Here is a 27181-nt window from a genome sequence, read left to right as displayed (position 1 = left end):
ATTTATTAGGAGAATCAACAAAGGTGAACTGTTCATTACTGGAAAAGGCTAAGTAAATGTTGGGATGTAATCTAAGTCTACAAATTAGTTTCTGTGTGAAATATAAACAGCACACAGTTCAAATAATACAACACCAATACAAAAGTTTAAAGGAATTCATAAAAACTACAAGCCGGATGCTTATGAACAAGGGCTCACTGATTCTGAAGATGATCTGAGCGACGATGAAATCGACATGATACGACTGAATAATATCCCTAATCTACAACTGAGCGAAGACGAAGACGAGGAAGAATGTATCGGGCTGGCGTCAGATGAGTTGGACCGTAAGATATCAGAGGCTATAACGGTTGTAACATTTGAAGGTGATGAAGACAGAGAAATGTTTTTGCATGCTTGTGTGAAATATTTAATAAATAAACATTAATAGCTATCTGTGTGTTTTGTTTCCTTATTTTATAATTACAGTTATAGGATTAGGCACTCTTTCATTAGATAATCTACAGTATAAGAGTTTATTTTTATTCAATGTACATAAGAGTTGCCTTAATCGGTAGATGCTAAGAGACATTTTTTTATATATTACCTGTTTGTCACCTTTTTTTAATGCCACATTTTCCTGACCTTTTTTACTTAAGCCATACAAACTGTAAAGCACATATGTGGGAGGGTATGGCTTATCTGATGTAAGTGATGTAAATGAGCCCTATTGTCCCTCCCAGCAGCTGAGAGGGGTGAAAAGGCACAAACTTTAAAAGCCGTTTTCTCAGCATTAAGAATTTTGGAGTGTCTACCTTAAAATGGCCACAACTTCTCCAAATCTTATAAGATTTCCATGTGTTACACATCGTTTGAAAGCTAAGAATCTGCACTTTCAGAATCTGTGAATAACTCAAAATGTCCCAGATCCGACTTGTGTCCCTACTTTCCTTATATCACATACTGATAATTTAATAATTGTTGAAATGATTAAATGTTTATTTCTGACAGCTAAATAGGTGTCCAATGTTTTGATAAAAAAAATAATTGATTCCTGAGTATTGTACCCCAGTTAAAGTAGCTGTTTAGTAGGATCATGATATTTTGGTTTGCATACCATTGCAAATTATTTTTATGTATCTTTGCCCAACCCTGGACTTATGTACCTTTTAGATTCATGTGCTCTGCCACAGAGCAACGGCTTGTGGTGCCATCTCAAAAAGGGAAAAAAATCACCATCACGCACGTTCTCTGGTTCTGTTCCTCATCTGTGGAATGATCTGCCAAGTGCGACAAGATCTGCTAACTCTGTATTTAAGAATCGGCTAAAAACCCTTCTCTTTCGCCAACACCTCACTTGCTAATGTCTTTTTAATCATTACCTTCTCTGTCAAAAAATAATAATAACCATTGGCTATGTATACTGTGTTAGGCTTGAAGAGACTAGTTCTAGTGCACTTATTACTTCATATGTTGCTCTAATTGCTTCCATTGTTACCTCATTTGTAAGTCGATTTGTAAGTAAAAAATAAAGGCAAAAAGGTTAAGAAATATAACAATTAAACTGAGTTTATTAAAAAAAGATAAAACTGGATATAAGTTTATTTTTTACCCCATTAGCAATTTGTTTAGTTGGTTATGCATAAGCATTCTTAATTTCATAATTTAGTAAACAATAAACTTACTAAAAAGTTAAGGTCTTTTGCATGTGTGGGGCAGTATAGTGTTCTGATACAACATTGGGTCTATAGTAAGCCTATACTTTATGGCCCAAGACCATTTAGGTTCACAACAAATTTTTGGTTGAAAGACTTTATTCATTGCAAAAACCAAAAGAGGTCAAGTTGAACAAAGTGCACAAACTAGAGTCGAAAGTGCAAAGTGTATTTAAAAACTTTACAGAGGTGTGTTTACAGCCTTGTTATAAATTTTGTAACCTGATGATGAAAATGAGAAACATGATATATGGATATCCAGAGGATAATGTTTCAAATGGCACTAACATGGTTACATAGTATATGTACACATGCATATTAAAGGCACATACACACTGATAATAAATGCATAAAACCCTGAAGTAGATTTATTATTGGCTAAAAAGAGCTTTTCATCAATAATATGTCTGAAAAAGATCATTAATATTTTATCATATCATCAGTTATGGCAACATCTTCCCCCACGTCCACGGTGATCCTTTTTCCCACCAGCTTAAAGATGTTCTCTGGTGACACACCATGCGGTTCAGCCACTTTTATTGTCAACATGTCGAGGGTTAACATCACACCCTTCTTCAGTGGCATCCGGGCAACCACTGACTTACCCAACTGCACAAAAACACATCAAATATTATTTATACTTGAGAACTTTGTTTTCATAATAGAAGCATCAAGGATCACCATAAACATTGATGTCTTTTAAAAATCTTTAATGATGAATTTAGTGTCTGACCTTGCTATGACAGGATGATTCACAGGACAGCAGTTGTTTGATTGGTGAACCCATGGCCACCTCAACAGTCCTGATAGCTTTCACCAGTTCTGCAAGCTCAGCTGGCTCCAATGAAGCTGAATGGTCACTGCCTTTCCAGGTCTTGTCCAAGGTCACATGACGCTCCAACACCTTTGCTCCCAATGCCACGGCAGCCACCGACACATAAATGCCTGTCTCATGTCCAGAGTAGCCTATGGGAATGTCTGGAAACTCCTTCTGAAATTCCTAGATTTACATAAGCCAAGTTTAACAATATTTTTTTAAAGATTCTTAATGATTAAGAAAAAACTAAGATACTACAGCACACATTTATTGAAATGAGATATGTTAAGGGGTTGGGTGAGCTGAAGAGGGGTGGAACTCTTACAGTGATCAGACTTAGATTGATGTGCTCTGTTGGCAGTGGATAAGCGCTGGTGCACTGCAGAAAGGTGAAATTCGGATTGTGCTTCTTCACTGTTTGGTAAACACAGCGCATGGTCTCCATAGACTGCATACCACTGGAGATCACCATGGGGCGACCTGAAAAAAATAGACCAGACTAAAAACACTTGGAGAGACAAAAGCGGCTTCCAGAAGAAAATAAGGTAAATATTTAATCAGTTTTGAAGCATTTTAGTAAGTAAGTTTTGAAGTTTTTGAATGCAGATGATAAGTTAGTAGGTTTCATTTGGCAGACAGATTTTTCTGTTGCAGAGCAAAAAGACTAGCCTGGTCCAACCAGACTCTCGTACATTCATTTCATTTGTACAGAGAGTCTGGCCACGCACCATTGCAAAGCGTTACTTCCATTAAGGAGGGTCCTCTGTTGAAGTTTAAACTGCCCAGAGTCACTCTGAATCTGCCATAACCAATCGCTAACTTTTGGTCGTGACGTATGTCACACAGTCTGGTGCACGACCTCAACGTCATCGTTCTTAGCCACCCCCCTCTGTTCGCTGATTGGACCTGCAGATTTTTGCCGGAGAAAACGAAACACTGCACAGCAGTCCCAGACGTTGTACTGAAGCAAAATGAAAATTAAGGGGAAGCACGTAGGAGGGCGGAGCCAGGCTACAAAAAGACTTGTCGCTGACAGTATTAAGAACAGACATGCAGATGTTAAGAAAAGTACCTCAGTTACACTCTTCAAAATTAAGGTGTTTAACAGTTTCTTCACAGCAATGCTATAGAAGAACCATTTCTTTATCATCTTAATAAGATTAACCTTTTGGTCACTACAAACAACCTTTGGTGAAACAGAATGTTTTCTTCTTCAAATTTTTAAAGGTTCTTTATGGAAAATGTTTTTCTTATCTATGGCATCGTGAAGCACCTTGATTTTTAAGAGTTTTTTTAAGCTAGTGACCTGGCTGCATATTTACTCATAACAAAGAGGTTCTTTATTTTGACACATTCCGCGTCCTCATTCCTTGAAGTAATGTCCATTTACGCAATTCTGCCAAAGCACACATTTTCATTTATTTTTGTCTGCTAGTGTCAGCAAGTGAATGCAATGCAGCAACAAAGCGGTTGTAGCAGCGAAAAAGCAAAATAGGCAGAAGTTGTGACTGCTATCAGATGCAAATTGTGGATTTGGAAATATTTTATATGTGGAAAATGGATTGGACATCCAGATTGGCAGCAAACCTTTGCCAGCACCAGCTGAAACACTAAAGACTTTGCTACATATGTAACTGTAGAAAAACCCTGAGAAGGGAACTTGCACTACGTCTTCCTTGCCATACTTTCTGCGTCCCGGTAATGCCGTCTTTGGCTATTTTTCATATAGCAATATACTTCCTTGCTCCCGCGTAACCCTGTCTTTGTTGTTAAGCCTCACCATTGGTTGAATTTGGTATACACATTCAGACGCACTTAACCTTGGAAGCATGGTGTTACCGCACGTGTTCACTCGAAAGGGAACTGTAACAATGTATCTTAAAAGGAAACACAATCTAACCCTGCTCTCACTTGAAATGTGTCCCCACATTTAGTTCTTGAATTTGAGGGTATTGGATCTGGAAAGTCCTTGAAAGGTCCTTGAATTTGAAGTTATCTAAGGTGTGGGAACCCTGTTTAATTTTCTTTATTCAAGAAGTGTGTTTTTCTTCGTTGTTGTAAATGTGAATAAAGCAGGCATGATGGTACATTTATCTGAGAGTCATAATCATTTAGCATGAAAGTGATTTTAGGTATGAATAGAGCAATGCGTTGATTGTTAGTATATTTCTAATCCTGTATTTGTATGAAACTTCAGGACATCAGTCTAATGGCAAGGGGGAAAAAACGAAGACAGACACCTGCCGACTCACCAACCACATCACAAATACATGGTGCAATGATGTCCTAGACAACAGTGACCCTCCTGAAATCATCTTTAGGCCTCTTCGCATTACTGGAGCACAGCAAGTCATGTCAGAGCACTGACAAGCTATGTGCAATGCTTTGTAAATAGTTTGTATTGTTGAGTCATCTCACAGCACTGTTTACTCAAAAATACATACTATTTAAAAAGTGTTGCACATAGCTAGGCAGTGCTTCTGAGATGACTCATAAATATAAACTATTTACAAAGTGCTGCAGATGTTGCACATATTGTTGAGACATCTCACAGTAAATATGCAACTCAACATACGTTTTGTAAGTATGAAGAATTCAAATTTAACAGGCTCAATATTAGAGATAACACATTCAGAAACATGGTTTACAGAAACATACGTGGGCATCCCATCTATACAAAAACAAAATCATCAATTTTAATTTCATCATCAGAGATTTTACCATGTAGCCATGTTTCTGAAATGGGTTTATACAAATAAATCAAGGCTGTTTGATGTATTGATGTAGCAAAACCAAGCACAGAAGATAATTTACAAGTTGAGGGAGTATGCAAGTTGATTGGCTGACAGATAACCAGGGCTAGGTTTTGAAAAAGTAAAGATTCCCACTTTTAATTGATAGATGTGTGACATTCTGCAAAATTATACAGTCGACTTTTGTACTAGAAAGGACTTTTATTTTGGAGGAAGATACATGAATGATATATTTTATGTTTGATGAAATTCTTACTTCACTGGGGTCAGATGTGAGTTTTACCTTTCTTTGCCGTTTTCTCCAGGTACGGTATGTTGTTTGTGTCTGCTGAGGCCACTTTAAAAAATGGTACATTTATCTCGTGAAGAAATTCTACAGCCATCTGATAAAAGAAGGGCCAAGAAACACACTAAATTATTTATGAATCACATGTTTATGTGCATATTTATTTTGTTTTTTAATATGACGTGACAAAAAGATGTTAATTTGAGAAAACCTTAAACATGTTATCTGTGTCAATTTCTCGCAATGAAGTATTTTACCTCGTCCATTCCTGATGCTGTAAAGAAAATGCCAATGTCATTTGCATACTGCTGTAGTTCTCTGTACTGCTGGTGACTAAACTCTAGGTGTTGCTTGTGAGCTCCATAGGTTGGGCCCCAGGCATGAGGAGACGTATAAGGACGCTCCAGAGCATGTTTGGTGAATCTGTGCTCGATCTCACTCTTCTGAAACTTAGCACAGTCAGCTCCACAATCCTGCACAACAGTGAGCGAAAAAACAAACTTGAGCAAAAGTAGTAGAAAGTAGGAACTAAACAAAGTTGGTTGTACATTTAGGTCAAAGAGAGAGAGAGATCTGAGAAAGGGACTTTGTGCTTACGGGAGGCAGCATTGATCATAATTTGAGGATAAAAAATTGAAGATTGAATATTGTGCAAATACAGTGCAAATTAATACAAAATAAAAAGTAGTTGTACTATTTCACTGTTAGTCATATTATAATTAAAACATATATTTTTGTAACTTTGTTTTTTGTTTAATTAATTAGTTTGTTCTAAACTTTTGTTTATTTTAAATATAACATTGCTTTGTAATTTAAGTGGCCCATGTGAGATTTATGACAATAATGTAGTAACTAATATTTTTGTATATTGCTGGCAGTTTAGTTTTAACAAAAATACAAATGTGGCTTTTGTAATGTTTTTGACGTGTTTATAATTAAAAGTGCAAAAAAATTCAGAAATACATTTTCTTATGACATATTTGTTTACATAATTTGGGGAAAATTAGGCAGGCTTAGTTTTGGGGGTTCTGGTTAAATGCTGGGGTTTACAGGGTTTACTTATGGCTGAGAATTAGTACCAATGTTAAAAACCTGTTCTGGCCCAGTTCTGGATCAGTTACAGGTGATTAACTGGCTGAGACTTGGGCAATTGTGGCCTTTGTATGCAATCTAGGGCACACATTTATAAAGCCGCTCAAAAAAATTGTCTTAAGTGTGTCAAAATTCAAAGAATGACATAATTTTAACCTTTTTCCTAGACTTAAGAATAAGTGTAATTTATAAAGCCTTCTAAGTGTTAAGACTAGGTCTCAGCTTCTAAATTATTTAAGATAGCTGGAGAGGTCTCCTGACCTAAAGCAGCAAGTTTACAGTAAATACATGTTAGTATATAGACAGTACATACAAATTAATTTAACATTATGAAATATAAAGTGTATAGGGTTTTTAAACAATATAATACACAGTATAAAATGGATAAGATGTATAGTAGCAAAATTTATTCAAGTATTAAAACAAAAAAGCCTACTTAAATGGTATATACAAGTAGCATAATATGCAATGTAAAAAGTTAAAGTTGGATCCGCTTAAAAAAAGTATTGTTTAAAAAAGTTTTTTTAATTAGAGTTACTTTTACTTTTTACAGTTTATGACAGGTAAATTAAATTCCATTAAATGTAAATAAAACGACAATAGCATTATTAAACGAAAAAGAATTGTTGCGACTGCAATCTTGTAAATACTTCACATTACATGAAAAGTGATATTAATAGAGTATAAAACCCTGACCCAAAACATAATGTTACAGTAGCAATGTTAGCAGCGAGCAAGCCAAATGCAACAGTGACAATTACAATGGTGTTTAAGTGAAGCAAATCAATTGCGAGAATTCCAACATAACTTGATCATCTTGTTCAGGGTTGATCAAAGTATTTTTTTATCTACGTGTTTGGAAACTTTAGTCTTTTCTTTATAAACAGCTTGTGAGTGAAATCAAATGATGTGTTTCATCATCTAATTTTTTTAAATACAGTAGCATTATGTTAGTCTTTTTATTAACATGTTGAACTTAATCAAAATGATGCAAAACTGTGTAAAATAAATGCATTTACTTATTTGTAATATTGTTGTGAAGCAAATTTAAATTAAAGTATTTAAATACTAATATAATGGCTTAAGACTATTCTTAAGAGCATTTCCAAGTATTATACATACAGGCCATGATCTGTGGCACTGTAGAGCCGTCATTTTTTGTTGTATGTGGGCGGGGGAAAACTGTCTGCATGTGTAAAATCAGTGCCCTCATGCTCCACCAGAGGGCACTCCCTTTTGGAAATTATAACATTGAACACTACATTTCCCACAAACCTTTGCATGGTTTACTTACCTTGTTAGCTCCACCTATTTAAAGTATCATCATTTCACCATTGCTGAGTTTTGTAGTATTTACTCCGTAGTCTGTTTGGTTACTGTTCCCACTCAAGGTTTCCCTGATGTTTTCTTGTTTTGTTTTTGAATTGACTACATGTGTATGATCTTCTGCTTGTTTTATGGATTATGTTTTGTGGATTACCCCTGATTTGGATTACCTTTAATAAAGGATTGCATTTGGATCCACCACCTTGTCTTGCTTTCACCATAACAGCGTGAACCTTTGCTGGGCCTGAACAAAATTGCTATGTGGTAAGCACCTGCGGTAGTTGTAGCCAACATTACAGCTGCTTTTATCTTAGACGGTGCCGTAAACAATAATGTGAACTACCTTGAATGGCCAGCACCAGCTGACTTCAATAGCTCTAGGAGCCTGTTTTATGAGGTAAACATCTTTTGATCTTAAAAATTAAGAAATGAATTTAGAAAAGAATTAGTTTTATTATTTGGTAATTAGTATGTATAAGTGTAATAGATTGCAAATTAAATAATTTACCATTAAATGTGATATTCTTGTAAAATGTACTGCAAACTGCTAAGTAATCTTCTAAATCTTACACACACACGCGTTGTATTAGCTATATCTGTTGGCAATGGTGCAAAAGATAGTACTAGTACTTTTATCCCCGACCAGCAGTGCACCTTTACTGCAAACCTTCTGTCTGGTTTTGTATAAAAAACGTATTTTGACACCATTTCATCCACACATTTTCAGACATGATCAGACTTATTGGTTCCAAATAAATACTTTACCTTAGCCATTCGGATCATTCTTTTGGCAATCTCAATGTCTCCTTGATGGTTCTGTCCAATCTCAGCAATGATAAAACAGGGATTGGAGCCCCCTATTCTTCTTCCAGGACAGAGTTCAAACTCAGAAGCCATTTTGTAAATTAAAACTATAAAGGTTTGCAGGTGTGGAGAGTGAGCAGACTTGCCACAAGAAGGCCGATAAAAGGAGTGTGTGAACATTTATAGGATGCAAGGTGGTCCACGCCCAATTAATTAATTCAAATATATCGCTTCAGTTTCATTTTAATAGCAGTTCCATCCTCGTCCAAGACAACATAAAAGAGTGCAGCATGTTCCCAATCATTTATTTTCATATTTCTGATTTAGATCAAGTACACTGCAAAAAAAAAATTAATTTCTTACTTGGTAATTATGTCTTGTGTTCAGTAAAATATCTAAATATTCTTAAATTAAGATGTATGTTCTTGATGAGCAAAATTACCTAGAAAATAAGTTATGTTAATTTGTGCCTAAAACAAGCTAAAAAATCTGCCAATGGAATAAGAAACAAATTATTGAAATACATATATTTTTTTCATAAACACTTAATTCAAGTAAATTGTTCTTATTTTTTGTCTGTTTTAAGCGCACATTTCCTTTTTATATTATTATATTATTTCGTCTAAACACTAGACTCATTTTTCTAGGTCATTTTGCTCATCAAGAAAATACATCTTAATTTAAGATTTTTTATATTTTTACTGAAAACAAGAATCAGTGCCATTTGCATGTTGTACCTCATTAAAATTCAAGTTGATGTTTTTTAAGAAGTTGCCAATTTTTTGGAAGAAATTATTTAACTGATACACACAATGCTATTTACTAATATTTGCGTGTGTGTTATGACGCCGATATTTACCGCAGATAAAAGCATGTCTTAAATTACTTGCATCACAGAGAGCAAAGAACATGGGATACAATGCAGAGGATTGTTTTAACACGTAACAGTTTGTTTGGAATGCCAGAGGAAATTATTATTCAAAAATATTGTTTGCAAAGCCATGTTTAGTTATTATTTACTGAAGTAAATAAAATAGGAGTCACTAGGAGTAGTCACACACACACACACACACTGCAAAAAATGACTTTCTTACTTAGTATTTTTGTCTTGTTTTCATTAGGAATATCTAAAAATTTTAAATCAAAATGTATTTTCTTGATGAGCAAATGACCTAAGAAATTAAGTCTAGTTTTTTGACAAAACATAAAAAGATATTTTTTGCTGAAATTTTTAATAAAGTAAATTCAAGAAAAAATTTCTTATTCCATTGGCAGATTTTTTGGCTTGTTTTAAACATTTGCAAAATGACCTATGAAATATGTCTAGGTTTTAGACAAAATGTATAAAATTTAAGTGAATTTGTGGATAAAACCAGCAAAAAATTTGCCAATGCGGTAAGCAAATTTTTCTTGAATTAAGTGTTTAAGAAAAAAGTTCAAGATTTTTTGTTTGGCAGATGTTTTTTAATTGTTTTGAGCACAAATTCCCTTTAAAAAAAACATTTTTGTCTAATAATTAAATGTATTTTACTGGGTAATTTTGCTCATCAAGAAAATATATCTTAATTTAAGAAGTTAAGGAGTTTTTACTGAAAACAAGACAAAAATACTAAGAAAGAAAGTCATTTTTGAAGTGTGATCTTAGTAGATTGCGTTGGTCATTATGAAAATCAGCTGTTGCGCCTGTGTTATTTAATTTGCGCTTTTTTACTAAATAACCCGCAGATATTACAACTACCATCTGTGCTTTTTTGGAATTGGGTTTGCACGCTAATTTGCCTCGTTTAGTAAATCTGGCACTTAATCTGAAACAAAGCAGTTTACTTCTCAAAATGAGTATTGGTCAATCTCAGGTAACTAGTTTTTTTTAACATGGTTTCTTATTGGAGAATGGAGGCATTTTCGTAACAGGACTGAAAGTAACAGAACTGAGTTTTTAGCATAGATTTAGCAAAAACAAGAAATAAAGCTACACTGAATATGTGCTAATAGCATGAACTTGGCAATTAAAGGGTTAAAATCTTGGAGTTTTTGTAAAGATTTGATAGTTTTGATCAGTACTGAGGTTGATTAACAGATTTAATAAACCAAAATCATCCAATAAATTTTTACAGCCGTTTAATTAATTGGATATTTTCATTCACAAACAACACTATGGGCCCTATTTTAACGATCTGAAACGCAAGTGCGAAGCGCAACGCGCAAGTGAGTTTGTGGGCGGATCTTGGGCGCTGTTGCTATTTTCCCGGCGTGAGAAATAACTCTTGCGCCGGGCGCAAATCAATAAGCGGTTGGTCTGAAGTAGGTTCATTATTCATAGGTGTGGTTTGGGCGTAACGTCAAATAAACCAATCAGAATGCTAGCCAACATTCCCTTTAAACGCAAGGGCGCAAGTTCCATGGCGGGTTGCTATTATTATGACGGATTTACCAGGCGCACGCCAGGAGCAGTTCACAGCCGAGGAGACCGACGTCCTTGTACGGGGGAATCCCACGCTTGCCAGCATAAATCGGGCACGCCGTGTAACGGGAGGTGGATCTGCCTCAGGACTTGACGCCAGCAGAGGACATCGCTGCGTCCACCCTCACCGCTGAAAGGGTTTGGGGGCTTTGAAATTGGACCCAAGAAACGCAAGGTCCAACCCCAAAGTAGACTAACAAATCAAGTTCATATACATTAAGGTTTCTTATGAAAACATTTAAATTATTATTTACATAAAATAAACGTAATACAGCCACACAACAAACTTATGAAAATATTTTAATCGTTATTTGCATGAGAATTTTTTAATGCAGCCACACAATAAATAAAAACTATCACCACAATGCTCACCACTATGATTCCCCTTATCTCGTGTATTAATATTTTTTAGTGTAACAATTTATGATTTGCAAAAATAACTGTTGCATCTGTGTAGATTATATGCAATATGCGCGTTGTGCAAGCTATACGGTCAAGCATGCGCCCTTAAAATAGCATAATGAACAACGCGCAATGCGCCACTGACTTTAAACTTTTTTTTTCTGGTCAGTGGCGCAATTGTTTTTTGAAACTGCAAAATAGCATCAGGGATGGTTTGCGCCGGAACACGCCTCTTTTTTGCGCTGAACCGCCCAGGGAGCGCAAGTTCATTCCCTAGTTTGTCGACGTGCGTCTGTGGAGGGAAAAACCCGCTGTGCGCCGTTGCAAAATACGAATGATACATGGGTCACTGACAAAGTCAATTGCGCTGGGTGCAAGATAGGGCCCAAAATGGTAGTAAATTTGAACAATGTTACCAAATGTTTTATTTTAAAAACAAACTGATAACATCAAAGAAATAATATAGGTAACAGGCCAGGGCCCGGTTCCCCGATAACGCTCACTCTTAGCGTGCTAAGAAGATTTAAAAAGATATTGTCATGACCTGATCTCACGGGGGAAGCAACGCGTGGAGAGGTGCCACGGCCAGGGGGGCATTCCATGAAGGAAGGATTCCTTATTCAGCCCCTCTGGCAACCATCCCGGAGCGTCGGCGAGTGGGAGTGTATTCGTCAGACAGGCCCTTCTCGTCTCTGCCACCGGTGTCCTGTCCACCCGACAGTCTCAGGGGGAAACGTGAGAGACATGCCTCCTGGGACTCGGCGTCGGGTGGTTCATCTACGGAGTTGGGTGGCTCGCCCGTGCTGTCTCCCACTCCTCCGCCGCTTTCCGCTCCTCGTCCAAGACAGAAGACGAGGAGGAAGAACACCTCTCCCGTGCAACCAGTACCATCTACTTCCCCCAAGTCTCCAGAGTCGCCGGCGCGTCCTGAGTCGCCGGCGCGTCCTGTGTCACCTGTGCGTCCGATGGACGTGGAGGAATCCGCCTTTTCCGGCAGATCGGAACCGCCTGGTCCGTCCATAGTTTGACTTGTACTGGGCTGCGCTGATTTCTAAAGACTGCTGCACAGTGGCAGATAGCGTTTTGTGCTCAAACAACACTATGGGGCGGTTTCCCGGACACGGATTAGACTAGTCCTAGACTAAAACATTTTTAAGAGCTGTCCAAACTGAAAACAACTTGCACTGACATATCTTAAAATACATCAGGGCCCTTTGTTTTGCCTCAAAATGCACTCAGGTAATGTTTTTAGTAAGGCATGTTTGTTAAAACTAGTTATGTTTCCTAATCAAACTAAGGCCTAATCCTGGATTAAGCTAATCCCTGTCTGGGAAACCACCCCTAAGAGAGAGCTTACGAATGGTCCAGACCAACCTTACGAAAGTGTGACTTAAAGAAGATATACTTAGCGTACAAACGTTTTGGGAATCCTGCCATAGGATTAAAAGAGAGGTTAAGGAATAGGTTAAGAACTATTTAGCGATAAGAACGTTTTGGGGAACCGGGCCCAGAACATTAAGGACTGGACATTCACAGACATAGCACAAATATCATAAAATATACAGAAAATAAAATGAGAAAAATAACTTTTGATCTTCACATGACCTTCAGAAGATCCAGATGATGTAACTTCCTCTTGAAAATAAGACTTGTGGAATATTCCTAGATTTTCAGAGGGGGAACTTAAGGACTGAGGGAAATCCTGGGGACATGACTAAAATGTGCACTTTATCTAAAATATTATGACGTTTTAATAAATATTTAATGCAAAGATGGGATATGGACCCAAACAAAAATGAAAAAAAAAAAGAATTTTATGCTCTTTTTTAATGGTAAAGTATAGATATAAGTATAGGACGGATAAAACATGCTGTTTTTCAGTGATCTATGTGGTTTATATTAATGTTATATAGTTTAAATGTGGCGTTAGATTAACATGCAGGGCACTTTTTTAATAACAAAATATATTTTAAAGTTATTCTTGCCAATATTTTAAAGTTATTCTTGCCAAAAAAAACATTGTTGGGTCAAGATATGCAGTAGCAAACACACAACTAATTATACTATTTTATAATAAAACTGTTTTTAGTAAGCAAATCAATTATTTTTATTAACAATAGTACTATTTAGTAGGTTATGTCTGTGTCGGCCAGAAACCTTGTATCAACATAATTCATCATGTTTATTTTTTTATCATTACCCCTCATTCAGACAGCCAGCGACGTTATCACTGTGTGTCGCTTGTCTCTTTCAATGAGGCGTTTCTAAATCTGCTTGTCATAAACAAATGAGTACCATCCACGCCAGTAACTGACGAGAGAAGGGTGACGTGAACTCCACTGCTTTGTTCTCATTGGTAGTCGCTCCCGAAAGTCGCTCGACATTTGCATAAAGTTAAACTTTTCTTAACTTTCTCGCGTCGCTGGACACGCCCATACGGTCGCCAACGGTCACTGTCGCTGGAAGTCGCCAGGTTTCCATTGAAATGAATGAGGTCGCGTCGCTCTGCTACTGCTTGTCGTTGGCTGTCTGAATGGGGCGTTACATCCGTCTTTGTCATGAACTTGTGTGTTTGTAGTACAAGGTAACATAAACAGCTTCTTTGTGTATGTACATTTTATTTACTCAACAAACAGTACTCAGAATTTAAGGGGCAGGGCTGAGTTTGTCAAGCATTTGTTCAGTCATAACCAATATTGTTTTAAACAATGAGTCTCTAACAGAAAAACCTGATTACACACATGACTACAATAAACTTTAGAACATGTAAGATGATGAAAATCTAATCTGATGACTTGCTTTACAATATATTTACAAAGGAAAGAAAGAGAAAAAAGTTTTTAAGGATACAGGTCTGTGTAAAGGATCATAATGTTACCCTATTCCCTTAAAGCTTGTTCTTGTTGTAACAAGTTAGCAACATTAACATTGTGCTTTAAAGTTTTTAGTAAAGGGTTTATAAACATCTTCAAAAACGTTTGGTTTCCTTTTGACAATATATGTTTTTTTCCATTGACATGCTTGACCCCATTTTTTTAATCCACATTCCAATTCTTGACTCATTAATATTTTTTCAATTGAAAGCAGTTATATGTTCAGCTTGTAAAATACAATCTATGAGTCTTATCTTTGCTATGTAACATTGGGAGGACATAATATATACCCAGTATAAAAAGCTTAGGATCCATTGATAATATCTTTAATAACATTTGGTCAATCATCTCAATAATACCTAACTAAAGGCTTTTTATTTTCTCACATTCAAAACACTGTAAATAATATGCAGCATATTTTGCCAAATCAACATGCAGGTGCTGGTCATATGATTAGAATATCAAAATGTTGATTTATTTCACTTATTTCATTCAAAAAGTGAAACTTGTATATTATATTCATTCCTTACACACAGATTGATATATTTTCAAATGTTTATTTCTTTTCATTTTGATAATTATAACTGACAACTAAGGAAAATCTGTACCTCAGATAATTCGAATAATAAAAAAAAGGTTTAATATTGAAGACACCTGGTGCCACAGTCTCATCCGCTAATTAACTCAAAACACCTGCAAAGGCCTTTAAAGCGTAACTAAACCCCTGGTCAGAGCCTGACTCCACCCACTGCAATATTTGAAAAATGCAAGAAAAGTGGGCAGATCCCAACGGAGATAGAGGGGACGAACTAAGTGTGTGGTGAGATCGTAACAAGGGCGTGGTGAGCTTGAACCTGCTTACGTCACGAGTTATTTCTTGGATCCAACATCCAATAGAAAAATTCAACTGCAGTAGCCACCGTTCAACCTGAAGAGGGCAGCACTCAGAAGTTTTTACACCATATATTGTAGTATTGAAACACTTTATATCCAAATGTCAGAAAACTTACTAAAATCAATGAACAGCACTAATAAAGCATCATTCTTACAGATTATTAACTAAAAAAGTTGGTTTAGGGTTTAGTTACTCTTTAAATGGTCTCTCAGTCTAGTTCTGTAGGCTACACAATCATGGGGAAGAATGCTGATTTGACAGTTGTCCAAAAGACGACCATTAACATATTGCAAAAGGAGGGCAAGACACAAAAGGTCATTGCAAAAGAGGCTGGCTGTTCACATAGCTCTGTGTCCAAGCACAGTAATAGAGAGGCGAAGGGAAGGAGAAGATGTTTTAGAAAAAAGTGTACAAGCAATAGGGATACCCTGCCGAAAAAAACAGCATACCAGCAAGACCAGCATATGTTGTGTTTTGGTGCTGGTTTGCTAGTGAACACCAGCTAAACCAGCATCAGCACCAGCATTCGCACCAGCTAAACCAGCATTAGCACCAGCATCCCATGCTGGTCATACCAGCAAGACCAGCATATGTTGTGTTTTGGTGCTGGTATGCTGGTGACCACCAGCTAAACCAGCATAGACCAGCATGGGAATTCCCATGCTGGTCCATGCTGGTTTGATGCTGGTTTTTTAGCAGGGATAACCACACCCTGGAGAGGATTGTGAAACAAAACCCATTCAAAAATGTGGGGGAGATTCACAAGAGTGGACTGCAGCTGGAGTCAGTGTTTCAAGAACCACTACGCACAGACGTTTGCAAGACGTGGGTTTCAGCTGTCGCATTCTGTGTGTCAAGCCACTCTTGAACAACAGACAGCGTCAGAAAAGTCTTGCTTCTGGACTGCTGCTGAGTGGTCCAAAGTTATGTTCTCTGATGAATGTAAATTTAGCATTTCCTTTGGAAATCAGGGTCCCAGAGTCTAGAGGAAAAGAGGAGAGGCACACAATCCATGTAGCTTGAGGTCCAGTGTAAAATTTTCTGAGGTCCAAGGTGAATGCTGCCATATAAAAAGTTTTAAAGCACTTCATGCTTCCTGCTGCTGACCAACTTTATGGAGATGCAGATTTAATTTTTCAACATGCAGGGCTCGAAATTGCGACTATTTTGGTCGCATATGCGACCGAAATTTAATCTGTGCGACCTTAAAATATATTTGGGAGCATTTGTGCGACTGCCCATTTTGTTGTGTGGTGCGACTTGATTTAGATTGTGATGCTGTGTGCTGCTGTCCCAGGTTCAGTGTTCTCTCCAACGTTACATAACCAATCAAATTTCACCATTAGGTTCTTACGTTTAATGAAGACCGCAGATTGGCTAATATGAGCTTCAGTCATTCCTTGTTGCCGTGCTACGTTGGTACGTGCAGCGCGAAAATGTGAAAGACGAACCGCGAGCATGACGAGAACGAGCCGACTACAGCCAATGTTACTACTGTAATTAATGACGATGATCCGGATTCAAATGCGACTCCACCACCGAAAAATAAGACTTGATGTTTAACCTTTAGGAGAGAGTGGCTTAAAGATTACGAGTGTCTCCGCTATGAGAATGGCTCGATTTAACTTACTGTGTTTACTGTAAATCCTGTAAAACTGCGTTGGTGGCGGAATCAAAACATTTTAAGCGCCAGACCTTGCTTAAACATGGCGAAAGTGCCAAAAACACAAGTAGTGTCATGACAAATGTGTTCATTATTGATGGAGACACCGACCTGTCTGTCAAAGAGTGTTTGATAGTGTATCTGCGCATGCGCTGGTGAATGGACATCCGACAAACATCCTTGTGGTCCATGTTGATGTGGAACACCACAATGATGGTATGTTTTTATAGTATTTTTTAAAACATTGCCTATTTAGTAGTAATAGCATCCTGGTAATGCAGTTATCAATACCAATATATATATTAGCCTTCTATATTAAGGTCACTTCTGTAATGTCCCAGTTAATCAGTGTTTTACGTGTTTGCTAGATTTTCTATTGTAATCTTAGTCATTTTACCTGTAATTGTTAAATTATTTTTGCTATACTATTTCAACAGCATTTGGGTATTAATTTTGGAATCTATGCAGCAAAAAATAAAATAAAATAAATAGAAGACCAAATTTTAAATGCTGGCCATGGTGGCGTTTTATTTTTAGTAAAATAAATCTATTAACATATACATTGTAGTTTTGGTGCCTTTTAATTTTTGGATGGATGCGCCTAAATTTTAGCTGGTGCTCCTAACTCTTTAAAGTTGGGAGTACCAGTGCTACCAAATAAAAAAGTTAATTTTGAGCCCTGACATGACTTGGCACCTGCACACAGTGCCAAAGCTACCAGCTACCTGGTTTAATGACCATGGTATCCCTGTTCTTAATTGCCCACTAAACTCGCCTGACCTTAACCCCATAGAAAATCTATGCAGTATTGTGAAAAGGAAGATGTGATATGCCAGACCCAATGATGCAGAAGAGCTGAAGGCCACTATCAGAGCAACCTGGGCTCTCATAACACCTAAGCAGTGCCACAGACTGACTCCATGCCAAGCCACATTGCTGCAGTAATTCAGGCAAAACGAGCCCTAATTAAGTATTAAGTGCTGTACATGCTCATACTTTCCATGTTTATACTTTTCAGTTTGCCAAGATTTCTAAAATTCCTTTCTTTGTATTGGTCTTAACACTCTTTATTTGTCAATCATTTCGCAAAGAGACTTAGATTACTCTGCTGATTTTGGACATACAGATATGATTTATACATCATAAAGTGTCTAGTTTTTTTCTTTCCACTCCTAAAAAAAACAGAATGTTGTGCTTTTTGCAAAATTAAGAAAATAAACATGATGCGTGTTTTATTCTCTCACCCTCAGTGAAGTCCTTTCAGAAACGCGTCAGAAAAATTAACTGTAACTTAACGAATACTTGTCATAGAAACAAAAGATAAATGTTTACATTATGCTTGGAATGTCTGCTTTTAAATGATGTTAGTGTGATTGAAATCAGATATTGTCATTTGGTTTAAACTGTATGAGAAGGAGGAGAAGTACAGTCTTTCTCCTGTTACCTGTTTATCTGTAATGAGAGGAGATCACCTAACCCCCGCGCCACTGAAGTGATCGAGCAGAGACATCCATATGCATAACTCGTGCCTCCTGCAGTCAATGGATACGCATACGCAATCCACAATCCAGTCTCTCCATTCCTTGTTGTTTTATCCGAGTGCACCAAACATTAAATCAAAATCCTTATTTACTTGCGTGTTACTATCTCCAGATGCAAGTGTTTTCATTGTCCTTCTGTCAAACAGTTCACGCGACGGGAACGCACATACACAAACACACAAGTCAGGAAATTCAACGCGCTTTTTGGTATTCTTATAAAATACGCGATTGCAAACAGTACAATCCTTATTTAATTGCGTCTAAGCTTATATCTCCGCACAGCAAGTTTAATAAACACAGGATCACTCGCGTGTGCACACATCACTGCTTTCATGATCAACACGTCTGGTAATGGCGTCGAAGACAAACTATGTACACAAAGACAAACTTGTTTATCATGTCTCTCAGCACATCATTGACCAGAGCTTGGAAGACAGAGGGAGCGTTACAAAGCCCGAACGGCAAAACGCAGTACTCAAAGTGTCCGGTAGGGGTGTTAAAAGCACTTCTTCCACTCATCTCCCTCTCTTATACGCACAAGATGATAGGCATTGCGTAAATCTAGCTTAGTAAAGACCTGCGCTCCCTGCTCAAAAGCAGTAGACATTAAAGGAAGGGGGTAGGGTTGTAACGGTATGAAAATTTCACGGTATGATAATCGTCTCAGAAACTATCACGATGTTCATAGTTTCAAGGTATATGGTATTAAATTATTATTATTCAAATCATCAGCTATAATGACCCCCAAATAAATGAAAACAGATATGGTTTTTGGTTGAACATTTGGTTTACTATTTCAAACTTTTGTAGAAAAAAAAACGTCAAAAAAAATAAAAAAATAAAGGTGCATCACTCATTTGAACAAAATAAGGAATAAGTTATTTCTCTTTAAATATCGCCTACGTATAATCAACTTGTAATATAAATCACTTAAATGTGCTTTAGTGTTTTGAGCGAACGAGACGGCGAGCACGCGCGCACGAGAGAGAGGTTACAGCATTCACATGTAAACAAAGCAGACATGTGCGCTTATAAACAGCGCTTTATCAGGCATTACACTGAGATTAAAGAAATTGCCATCAAGACTTTTCTCAAGACAGTTCACTTTAGAGGTGCATTTATATAACAGCTTTGTGTCCGAAAACAGATCGGCCGAAAATTAAACACACATCTGTTTCTGAATTTTCATGACTGGATTTCGTGATTCCCTCTTAAATAATACTGCTTTAAATTATAAACAAAACACACCTTTATCTTTTTCTTGCTAGATATCCATCTTTAAGGACAACCCACGCTCGTTTTTGGGATACCCAAAGTATGGGATACCCATACTGCAGATTTTAACTTTTTCCCAGCGGGAGATAGGGGTTAGAATTTGTGGTCTTGGGCTCTGAAATTTTTTCTGCTGTATATAAAGAGTGCCGTCTAGCAGTCACGTGAAATGAAGTCGCATTATGCGCAGTAGCGCAGGTGAGATCTCCTTTCTTATAATTTTTTTTCAGAACCTGTAATACGCAAATGTTAACGCTATGATAACCGTGCATGTTAATATAATGGTATACCGTCATACCGGTATACCGTTGCAACACTAGAAGGGGGTACCTATTCTTAATGTCATTCAAACCCCTATAATCAATACAGGGCCGCAGGGAGCCGTCTTTCTTTTCCAAAAAGAAAAACCCCGCCCCTGCGGGCAAGGTGGAGGGTCTCACAGGAGAGGTGCAATGAGAAATCCACGCAATCTGCTGCCCCTTAAGGGACCAGACATCCAAGGGGGATTGGAGAGGGACAACCGGGACACCCCAGGCGCGAACCAGAGCTTCATCAATAAAGTTGCCATCCGCTCCAGAATCGAGAAGGGCAGACGGATGATCACGCCCAGCGAAGGACAAGATGACGGGGAGTTGGGTACTGGAAACAGGGGAGAGTTCAGAAGAAGTGACGCCCACCAGGACTCCCGGACTCACTGATGGGCAGCTGCTTTTAGCGGACAGGTCTTAGCAAAATGTTCGGGCTTCCCGCAATAAAGGCACAGGGCATTGCGTAATCCATCAACAAACTGTGCCCTGAGAGCAGCTTCATTCCACTGACAGGCAGCCGCCAAGGTCTTAAATTCTATTGCGTACTCCGTAACAGAGAGCCTTCCTTGTACAAGATGAGCCAGCCGAGCCGCTGCAGCATCTCCGCGCATCGATCGGTCAAAGAGCTTCTCCATCTCCTCCTGAAACTCATCAAAGGAACGACAACACGGATCGCGGGCATCCCACACAGCCGTAGCCCACTCACATGCCTTGCCGACCAGTAGGGTAATAACATACACAACTCGGGTGCGCTCGGAGGGAATAGCGACGGGGCTGGAGGGCGAAAACCAGAGAGCATTGTGACAAGAACGCCCGGCAGGAGGCGGGATTGCGTTCATAAGGTGGAGGAGCTGTAGCATGAGGCTCTGTCTCAGACTGCTGACTAGGTTAGGAGGCGTCATGACGGACCTGGTCGAGACGGGAGGAAAGATCAGCCATGCGGGAGGAAAGATCCTCAACCTCCTGAGAAGTGGTGGTGAGACGGGCAGAATGTTGGCCCAACCATGAGCCTTGCTGGGCGAGCGCCGTCCAGAGAGCGTCAATCTCCGTGGGATCCATCTTGGCAAGTTCGTCCTGTTAGAGACGACAAACACAAGAATCCCAGCGCAGAGGTATTTATTCAATAAATGTATAGTAGACAACACTCAATGTAATCAAAAGTTATGGAGAAGAAACTTGAAGTCCTTAGGTATGTAGAGGAGGAAACACTCAATGTCCGTGTGTGAAGAGGTGTGAAGAGGAGAAAACACTAGATCCAAAATGTATAGTGAGACAACACAAGAGCGGCAGTCTACTGCCGAATCCTTCGGGAAAGTCAGTAGTGGGAAACACAGCACAAGCCGTAGGACATCCACATAATCAACCTAAAGCCACTTCAATATGAATCCTGGCGAGTACACACAGAGAGAGAGAGAGAGAGAGAGGTAAATGTAGATGGTGCTTCAGCAGGTGGAGATGCTGGACAGCGCTCAGAAATGGACAGCACTCAGGGAGACCCTTTAACTGGAGACTCACACACTTGGCTGTTGCCACTCCAGTCGAGAGCAAGCGGGAGAGGGGAAATGAGAGAATCCAGCAGACTGTGGGCGAAGACTACTATTCCCGAGGAAATAACTCCTCGGGTAAATACAGCTGAACAGGGGATCTGGATATTAAAGGCAGCAGAGAGCACAGATTATAATTAGCAAATAACAAGACACGACTAGACATGAACTAGACAACGCTAGTGCAGCATGAACATACAAAGATGAACTTGCAAAGAACAGAGGAAACGAGGGGAATTTAAATCAAACCGGAATGGGCATAAATGAGATCAGGTGTGTGATGCCGGTGAGAAGAGTCAGAGATAATGAGATCACCAGGTGGGAGGTGCGCACGTGTGGAGCTGTCAAAACAAAACACAACACATGAAACAAAGACAAAGCGGCCGGTAAGACCGAAATCATGACAACCTTATGCAGTAAATGCAGAACAATAATAGGCTGGTGGTTGTACGTTAACCTGCAAGGATATGCTGAAGAACACTATGAACATCTGAACTTTTTAGAACTATGTACAGTCTGGCTGAAGTTCATGATGCCAGAATTGACCTAATGACAGCCAAACATTTGGTTTTGTTCACCTGAAATGCTCCGACAATTCATCCACGGCTCAACCACATGTAATTGATGTCTGTTTCTCAATCCGGCTGCAGCCTGCGGAGGTCGCATATGTAATCAAGCCTGGTTTATTTTAGTTAACTTACCATTACATTCGCAAGTTATAAGCATATTACAACAAATTACTATTAACTAAGAATAAAAGTCAACTTTATAATTGTTAATATTTTGAAACAAGACAGTCTTGATGACGTATGGAGCCTAGATATGCGACCTCCGGAGGCTGCAGCATGTGCATTGATACGGCCGATGTTTGACAAGCAACGTATACGTTGCAATCCGGAGTCTGTGTTGCAGAATTTGCAGTGCTATTTTCCGATTTAAAAGGCATCATCCAATGCTTCAGGGCCGGGTCACTCTCCCACTCCTATCTGTAACTTTTTATATATTTTTCCACTTCGACATCTTGATTTCCCGCTGAGAGAACTGGCTGGCTGCTATCACTTTTGATTGGCTAAATGCGGACTCATCATCGGCGTAGCGTCCAAATAAACACACGCATGGGGCGTGTGTTTAGTAACGTCAGATGAAATACATGCACACTTGGGTTTTTTGTTAAATAATTAGCCTATAAAATGCACGTTTCAAACCCGCCCAACTGATCCCAAACCAGCCCAATTTTTGCACACGCCAAGCCAATTTTTACCCGCACAATCAAATTTAAAACCGCCCAATCTGGCAACACTGAGGCCAAATGATTTTCACATCATTTTGAAGAAAAAACTCTAGACTAGGGGTGTCAAACTCAATTTCATCCCGGGCCACATCAGCATTACGGTTACTCTGAAAAGGCAGGTTGTATTTGAACGACTTTATGAATGTATCAACTCTTTTATTACTGTATATTGCATCATTTTCTCTGCATTTGCTTACTATTGGTTTGGTTAATAACTCAATACATAGCTTTGAAAGTAGAAGCCCAGGCAAATAATGACAAAGTGTATAGAGGACAACTATTCTACAGATTATTTTAAAAATAATTGTGGTGACAAAAACACATGTTGTATGTGAGTACTCTCAAAATGTTCTGTTATCCTTCATTGTGCAGGTATGAAAATGAGAGGTATTTTAAGATACTAATAAAGAGAATAATGCTCTAATAAATCTCCACCACAATATGAATTTATTAGACAAACATACTCTCACTTGTCATTTCTTGCCCTCTTTACAAAAAGCTGTGATTTTTACCTGACCTTGAGTGTCTGATTGACTGACGTTATATGAGTTCAGTTGTTGTAGGCTACAGATCAATAGTTTCAATCGTTTATTAAAAGTAATCGGTTCAGATGAGTCATTAGTTTGCATATTTAGCGGGAATAGATGCCCTGTAAACATACTGTAAACTAATCCCAGCTGGACAACGCGAAACATTTCTGTAAATGAGACGGAAAACATTTTCTCGCTGGATGCGGGTGAGCGTGCGCGAGAGAGGGAGAGAAAGAAAGAGCAGATACTGTCCGTTTATAAATCTGAAGGCTGCAGCCTGCGGAGGTCGCATTGCAGCGTCATCAAGCCTGGTTTATTTAAGTTAAAGGCGGAGTCCATGATGTTTGAAAGCCAATGTTGATATTTGAAATCACCTAAACAAACACGCCCCTACCCCAATAGAATCTGGACCTTCTGTTGATAGACCCGCCCCACACATACGCAACTCGGCATTTGATTTGATTTGATTGGCTATAAGTGTGTTTTGGTAGTCGGCCCGTCTCCTTTTCCAACGCGTTTTTCAAACATCGTGGACTCCGCCTTTAAAGGCGGAGTCCATGATGTTTGAAAGCCAATGTTGATATTTGAAATCACCTAAACAAACACGCCCCTACCCCAATAGAATCTGGACCTTCTGTTGATAGACCCGCCCCACACATACGCAACTCGGCATTTGATTTGATTTGATTGGCTATAAGTGTGTTTTGGTAGTCGGCCCGTCTCCTTTTCCAACGCGTTTTTCAAACATCGTGGACTCCGCCTTTAACTGACCATTACATTTGCAAGTTATACGCATATTACAACTATTTACTATAAACGAAGAATAATATTTAACTTTATAATTGTTAATATTCTGAAACAACACAGTCTTGATGACGTATGTAGCCTGGAAATGCGACCTCTGGACGCAGCAGCCTTCGCATTTAGACACAGCCACTCTAGTAGTGCGCGCGTGCGGAGCACTGCTCGTTCTCCCTCATGCAATCATCAACATTATCACTGTAATTACATTACAATAAGACTTTGGCGGGACAAAAATTAGTTTTGGTGGCTGCTAAAAAAATCAATGTAGGAAATAACCTGCAAAAAATAAAACTTATAATAACAATAAAATAATCTGTAAACTCTCGCGGGCCACATAATTAACATAATTTGTAAACGCTCGCGGGCCAGATGAAATGAGGGGGCGGGCCTTGAGTTTGAGACCCCTGCTCTAGACTAATAGATCCAGTTTTGAAAAGTTTTGGGAAAACATGTTTAGAATGAGTTTTGTGGACTTATATCAGTGACTGTCAAATTTTACTTTTTCAAAAACCACGCATGAACATTTTCTCTCAAAAATACAAACATGTACATACATGTTGATCATATAATATTGTAGCTCAGTTTGAGACTTTTTCCATTAACTCTTTCACCGCCAGCGTTTAAAAAAAAGTTGCCAGCCAGCGCTTTTCATGATTTTCACCAAAGTTTAATGCCTTCAAGAAAATGTTCTTCTTTAAATATATAAACATACAATATACCAAATGAAAGAACAGACCCTCTGCTTTCAAAAAAAAAAAAAAAAAACGTTTCATCCTACCTTCAGTGGTTCTTTTATAATCAGCTTTTGAATATTGGTAGGTTTCTGCAAAAACACCACATTTTGAGCAAAATAATTCCATTTTTGTGACAGACTTTTCATAGAGATCCCATTCAGAGCGATATTTAAAACAGACACGGACATGCAGCTGCTTGCCATAGGGCAATACTTCCGGGTTTAAAAAGTTGTGGAAGGATAATGGATAATAGCGGTATTGCGGAAAGACGGAAAATCTCGTCATTAGCGGGGAAGCGTTTTCTCTTAATTGACGAGATATCTCGTCAATGGCGGTGAAAGAGTTAATATGTTTTTAAGCAACTGAAAAAAGCAAAAATGTCAGTGCATGTCAAAACTTCCCCAGGTCCCTAAAACCCCCTAGATATCAGAGGGTTAAGTAATATTCTAATTTCACTTTTTAAAAGGATTTAGGGAAATAAATCAACTTTGATGCTATTCAAATTATATGACCAGCCCCTGTCTATTTTATTAGAATTTCAACTTGATTTTATAAGTTATGGCAACTTTTCACAAGCCAAAACGTAAAACAGTAGGTTCAATTGCGATTTTTTTTTTTAAAGGCATATGCAGTGATAAAATATACACATTTTGCCTCCTTACACTTTATAGACGTATCAGGAATATTATAATTAAGCTTGTGTAACTTAGCACGGGTTATGTAAGTTCCCATTGGCCATTTGTGCTATAAGAGTTTCATGTTTCTATTGACTGCGTCTGAGCCTTCCTACGTGCTTCCATCCAATTTTCCAGAGATATTTCGTAGGGCTGTTATTTTGTTGGTATGAGCGAAAATTCATATCCCAGTACTTATTTATTTATTTATTTATTTTTTTTAGGAATGCGTATCCGAGATATAGATATATATATATATATATATATATATATATATATATATATATATATATAGATAGATAGATAGATAGATAGATAGATGTTTTTTTTTACAAAAAATTATACAAATGTTACTTGAAAATCAAAGCCTTTATTTAATTTTATTTAAAGCCCATCTTTCAAGTTGAAGGTCACTGTGAATGAACGTGTAGATAAATAGTGTAGGAACTCTACTTGTGTAAAGAAATTAATCATAAATGTGTATTTAAAAAGTTATTTAGAAGAAATTGTGAGTAAAATTACTTCCGCTGTGAAAAACCCTCTGATCGGAAGTGACGCAACGGCAGGTAAATATCATCTCTTCGTAATGGAGCCAGACAGTGAAGAGGTTGCTGTAGGGGTAAATGTAAACTCTTACGATGGTCCATTACCCTATAATTTTCGAGCTCCCTAGGCGAGAGAAGGTTCAGGCAGGGTTAAGGGGAAGGGTAAATGGACAGAGGAGATAGATAGACTTGTGGTGTGAGGAGAATCGTTGGAGAATTGGGCAGGTGTCTTGGTGAGTGACCACAGGCTATAGCTAATTGTGGCTGATGTTGTCTCCATGTTAATAACTTTGCAGTATCTTTAATAACTCATATTTAGCAATATTGCTGTCAACTTTGTTGTTTTTCAAGCATCCATGTAGATTGTCACCATGTATGCCAGCAACATGTGTCTTAAAATAACTAGAGTTACATTTCCTCTTAGTATTTTCGACGGACATTATGTAAATGAGCTCACATGTACTGCGGAGTACGTGAATAAAAGCAGTTTGTTCCGGTTAGGACGGGAATATGCCGTTCATGTAAATACAGATATTGTTACAAGGATCTTTTATTGTCACATGGAGGGATACTGGTTGTAAGGCATGCATTTAATTCACAGCCTATACTCTGCAGGGGGTGTGTATTTTTACAATACATATTTACCTAAGCTTTAGGAAGTACGTACTTCATGTCGTTTCTTACAAGGTCTTACACCAGCGACTAGAGCTACAAGGAATGAAGGAGAGTGAGTTTATCTTAGCACATTTGTTTAACAGGTGCTTGTGTGGTAGATGTGAGGCTATGCCATCAGCAGTGGAGAGTGTGTGCTGTAGGGAGGTCGATGCCTATTGGTCCCTTGTCCAAAACTTAGATCCCCCAGAAGACATTAC

At 38.2% G+C, this 27181-nt stretch overlaps 1 protein-coding gene and 1 long non-coding RNA gene across 4 annotated transcripts in view; one reads left to right on the top strand and one right to left on the bottom strand.

Moving 5' to 3' along the window:
* Nucleotides 1–1775: 1775 nt before the first annotated feature.
* Nucleotides 1776–8940, bottom strand: LOC135718171 (N-acetylneuraminate-9-phosphate synthase-like). The gene is made up of 6 exons (XM_065240441.2): nucleotides 8734–8940; nucleotides 5808–6023; nucleotides 5548–5647; nucleotides 2837–2991; nucleotides 2428–2694; nucleotides 1776–2303 (listed from the first exon to the last, which is right to left on the bottom strand). The coding sequence occupies exons 1-6, from the start codon at nucleotides 8863–8865 to the stop codon at nucleotides 2115–2117; spliced, it is 1059 nt and encodes a 352-aa protein (XP_065096513.1). The 5' UTR covers nucleotides 8866–8940; the 3' UTR covers nucleotides 1776–2114.
* The window catches only part of LOC135718172 (uncharacterized), a 100427-nt gene continuing 81191 nt past the window's right edge, over nucleotides 7946–27181 (top strand). For all 3 annotated transcript variants that reach the window (XR_010520628.2, XR_010520630.2, XR_012337832.1), the window contains exon 1: nucleotides 7946–8232. This is a non-coding gene — a long non-coding RNA (uncharacterized lncRNA). The remainder of the gene's footprint in view (nucleotides 8233–27181) is intronic.

The sequence above is a fragment of the Paramisgurnus dabryanus genome, chromosome 10 (assembly GCF_030506205.2).
Source record: "Paramisgurnus dabryanus chromosome 10, PD_genome_1.1, whole genome shotgun sequence".
NCBI lineage: Eukaryota > Metazoa > Chordata > Actinopteri > Cypriniformes > Cobitidae > Paramisgurnus > Paramisgurnus dabryanus.
This window is presented reverse-complemented; position numbering and strand designations above follow the sequence as displayed.

What these genes read in the sequence shown, in the direction of transcription:
- LOC135718171 (XM_065240441.2), bottom strand. Translation starts at nt 8,865, where the DNA reads ATGGCTTCTGAGTTTGAACTCTGTCCTGGAAGAAGAATAGGGGGCTCC. An exon ending in GAATGATCCGAATGGCTAAG is followed by an intron (nt 6,024 to 8,733) that starts GTAAAGTATTTA and finishes ACTGTTGTGCAG; the next exon opens with GATTGTGGAGCTGACTGTGC. An exon ending in GGAGAAAACGGCAAAGAAAG is followed by an intron (nt 2,992 to 5,547) that starts GTAAAACTCACA and finishes TATTTTTTTCAG; the next exon opens with GTCGCCCCATGGTGATCTCC.